At 34.9% G+C, this 3,789-nt stretch overlaps 1 protein-coding gene across 1 annotated transcript in view; it reads left to right on the top strand.

Moving 5' to 3' along the window:
* LOC106876821 (secretory phospholipase A2 receptor) overlaps positions 1-3,789 on the top strand; it is a 20,216-nt gene that overhangs the window by 8,917 nt on the left and 7,510 nt on the right. Inside the window, exons 2-3 of the mRNA XM_014925536.2 lie at positions 279-449; positions 2,551-2,646. Coding sequence (XP_014781022.2) covers positions 279-449; positions 2,551-2,646 — 267 coding nt within the window. The remainder of the gene's footprint in view (positions 1-278; positions 450-2,550; positions 2,647-3,789) is intronic.

Raw genomic sequence — 3,789 nt, 5'->3', positions numbered from 1 at the left:
ATATACATATGTATGCACAAATGATGGAAATGGTGGATTATGCAGTGGGGGGACAGTCCTCTACTTTACAGTTCACAGAGGTGAGTGGCTTATAGCATCTCACCCCACCTTACTAACCTCAACCTTTCAAACCTTTACATAACCCTAGGAACTAATATCCATTTTTATCACGGTATTTACCTCACAGGGTATGTGAATGTATCTTTGAAATTTATGGATTTTCATAAAATAAACTTTTCCATATATAAGCTTTTTTTTTATGTATTGTATTTTGACAGGCTGCAAACCTGGTTGGATTTCTGGTCCAAGTGGTTGCTATCGTTTGTTTATTGGCAATGCTCGAAGACTCAATGCCAAAGAAATGTGTTACACTCATGATAGTCATTTAGTAATTATTGACAGTTTAGAAGAAAATAAGTTTCTTTCAGTTTTACTTCAGACCAATAATGGTAAGAACATAATTTTATAAACTTCATTTAATAATTGCTTTAAATGTTGTCCTTGATTATGAATCATTGCAATAATTTTTTCATAAGCAACTTTTAACAGTTGCTGATCTTATGGAAAATATAAATAAGTCTTTTACTGGAGTAATTCTTATACATCTGCTACATATGTGAAATGTGTCCAATTAATTTTCTTTTAAATGTTATGTACTTTATTAAAAAGATTCGAACGAGGTCGTTGCTAGTGCCACTGGACTGGCTCCTGTGCAGGTGGCATGTAAAATACACCATTTTGAGCATGGCCGTTGCCAGTACAACCTGACTGGCCTTTGTGCCAGTGGCATGTAAAAGCACCCACTACACTCTCAGAGCGGTTGGCATTAGGAAGGGCATCCAGCCGTAGAAACTCTGCCAAATAAGATTGAAGTCTGGTGTAGCCATCTGGCTCACCAGTCCTCAGTCAAATCGTCCAACCCATGCTAGCATGGAAAGCGGACGTTAAACGATGATGATGATAATGATGTTTCCTTTAAAAAAAATTTTGTGTCTAATCACCTACTCACACCAGAATTTCCTTCCAAAGTGTCTTCATTTTGAATTTTAATTAGTAACAATTCAAGCTGAATATCAATTCTATCAGGTGAACATTATCTTCAAATCTAGGACATAAAAATAAAATATAACTATTTACAGAATACAACTCTTGTATTTAATGGCATAAAAGATACAGGGTATATTAGACGTACCCTAATTTCAGCAGTACATACAGGAGAAAATGTTTTTAGTGCATTGAGGTTTAAAAGAGGCCCAACTTTGCATGTAGGACCTGGGGGCGGGATTTATTTATTTATTCATTTATTTATTTATTGAAAAATGTATGTCTTATATGCCATCAAATATGGTCATTAAAGATGCATGAACTCTTTGCCAAAGATTTTCTTCCCATGTAAGAAGTAGTTATTCATCACCTGTGCAGTGATGTATAAAAATTATAACTAATATAGTGTAATCTTTCAGCCAAATACTTCATGATTATTATTCTGTCATTAACACTTCACTAACTCAAGACATTTCAGTTTTGGTCTCTTAAATCCCCTAGCCACAATTAACTAACTTTCATAAAAATAGATCACTGCTGTTGGAAGAAGTGTGAACACTGAATAAACAACTTGCTTTTCATTAAGTCTGTAGTGTTGAATACAATTGTTTATGAGGTTCCAGATTTGCTTCCATTGGCAAATATCGTCCTTTCTTTGCTAGTGAATCAGATTCATCCAAGCGTTATGAGTTGGGCAGAGGGTAACTGTGTAGAAGTCTGTTGAGTGGATATACCTGTAATGCAAAGGGTGGTGCTGATTCTGTCCTTGGATTATGTTAAAGAAGCAAAAGTCTGGGGAATATTCAGCCACTTACACTGTAATACATTGAGTGGGTAGTTCAGTTGATTGACCAATTGGTAAACTCATCGTTGAAACTGACACAAGATTCATCATCACCATATATATATAGAGAGAGAGAGAGGGAGAGAGAGAACTAATTATGCAAATAAACAAATAAACATGCTTGGGTTTGATACATGTAGCTATGTGGTAGACACAGGCATGGCTGTGTGATTAGAAGCTTCCTTCCAAATCACATAGTTCCAGGTTCAGTCCCGCTGCATGGCACCTTGAGCAAATGTGTCCTACTATAGCTTTGGGTTGACCAATGTCTTGTGAGTGAATTTGGAGACAAAAACTGAAAGAAGCCTGTTGCAGATGTGTGTGTGTGTGTCTTTGTGTTTGTGTTTGCCTCCCAAAGGGAGAGAGCATGGTATTTTGGGTCTGACATCTATTTCTGGGGGCTTGGAATTATGTGATAGTTGTAATGTTGGCAGACGGAGTGTGTAAAAAGTCAAGGATATGTAGCCAGTAGTGAATGCATATAAACATTGCCGTAAAGCCAGCCTCTGTTTCCAGGGTGGAGAGATTGGCATATTTATGTATAAATAGAGATATAGATATGTATTGTACTAATGAGATAACAAGGTATGTATAGTTTAACCTTTAGTATTGTTGTGATCATGTCCCACAGATTTTTATTTCTTTTTACCCATTTTATGTAGATAACCATGTCTGGTTGACAGATGGTCTCATGTTTAGAAAGAGATGGACATGGAGATCTCACGTTAAAGTCATATCTACTTTCTATTGGTTTCCTGGTAAGTATAGTAATTTTAAAGCATAACAGCATCTTTTAACTTTTCAAATTGGAATAGACTAGAATAAATGTTTCTAAATTTAGTAGTAATGAAGGTGAAACCATGACCAACTGCTTTGATAATGATTTTTAAATAACCACATTTTCAATTATTTTCATGAACTACACTGGGCAACAAAATTTTTTTGTCTGTTGCCTGGAATATTTCAACAAATTCTTAAGTGATTTTACCTGCTAAATTCAAAAATAACTTCAGTTTTTCTCTATCAGGTCTAGTTTTCTGAATAGACCTGATAGTGTAAGTATTTTATTCATACAAGGGGTATATAATATTAATCAATAAAGAGAGCATAGCACAAAATAAAACAAAGTACAAATAAAAATTCAAATTCGAAAATGCATATTGGCAAAGATTTTTGGCAAAAAATTCAAGGAATAAATTTGCATAAGTTTCCATCTCCTTGATATCCTAATGAAATCGTTCACCTTGTTCATCACTAACATCTCCATGATTTTCAAGCAAACAATCAAGATGACTAAACAGATAATGCATTTTGATGCTCATATTTGTGTCAATATCACGAAAAGTTGATATTAATTTGGTAACAAGATCTTTATAGTTTTCACTTTGTGTTTCCCAAGGAAATTTTGCACTCCTTCTCCAAAAGCTAGCCAAGCTGATGCTTCATTTTCACTTATCATTTTCACGAAATTTATGTCCTTCAAGAGCTTACGGATCTGTGGTCCATCGATCCCTGCTTTAAGTTTTTTAATCATCAAGTCTGGAAATATACTAATTTCTGAGAGCACAGCACAATGACTCAACTCAAATGAGATATGAAATCCCATCTCATCAGTCACATTATCCATTTTATTATTGTCATTCATTGGAATAAACCTGTATCAAATGGAATGTCTCACTTTGAGCTCTTATGATTATTCCAGACATCATTGAATTGTTTATCAAAATTTACACCATATGGTATTCATTATTAATCTGGCCAGGGCAGCAAGCTGGCAGTATTCTTAGCATGCTGGGCAAAATGCTTAAGCAGCATTTCATCCAACTTGATGTTCTGAGTTCAAATTCTGCCATATGGTTGACTTTGCCTTTCATCTTTTCCGGATCAATAAAGTGAATACC

The sequence above is a fragment of the Octopus bimaculoides genome, chromosome 5 (genome assembly GCF_001194135.2).
Source record: "Octopus bimaculoides isolate UCB-OBI-ISO-001 chromosome 5, ASM119413v2, whole genome shotgun sequence".
Classification (NCBI taxonomy): domain Eukaryota; kingdom Metazoa; phylum Mollusca; class Cephalopoda; order Octopoda; family Octopodidae; genus Octopus; species Octopus bimaculoides.
This window is presented reverse-complemented; position numbering and strand designations above follow the sequence as displayed.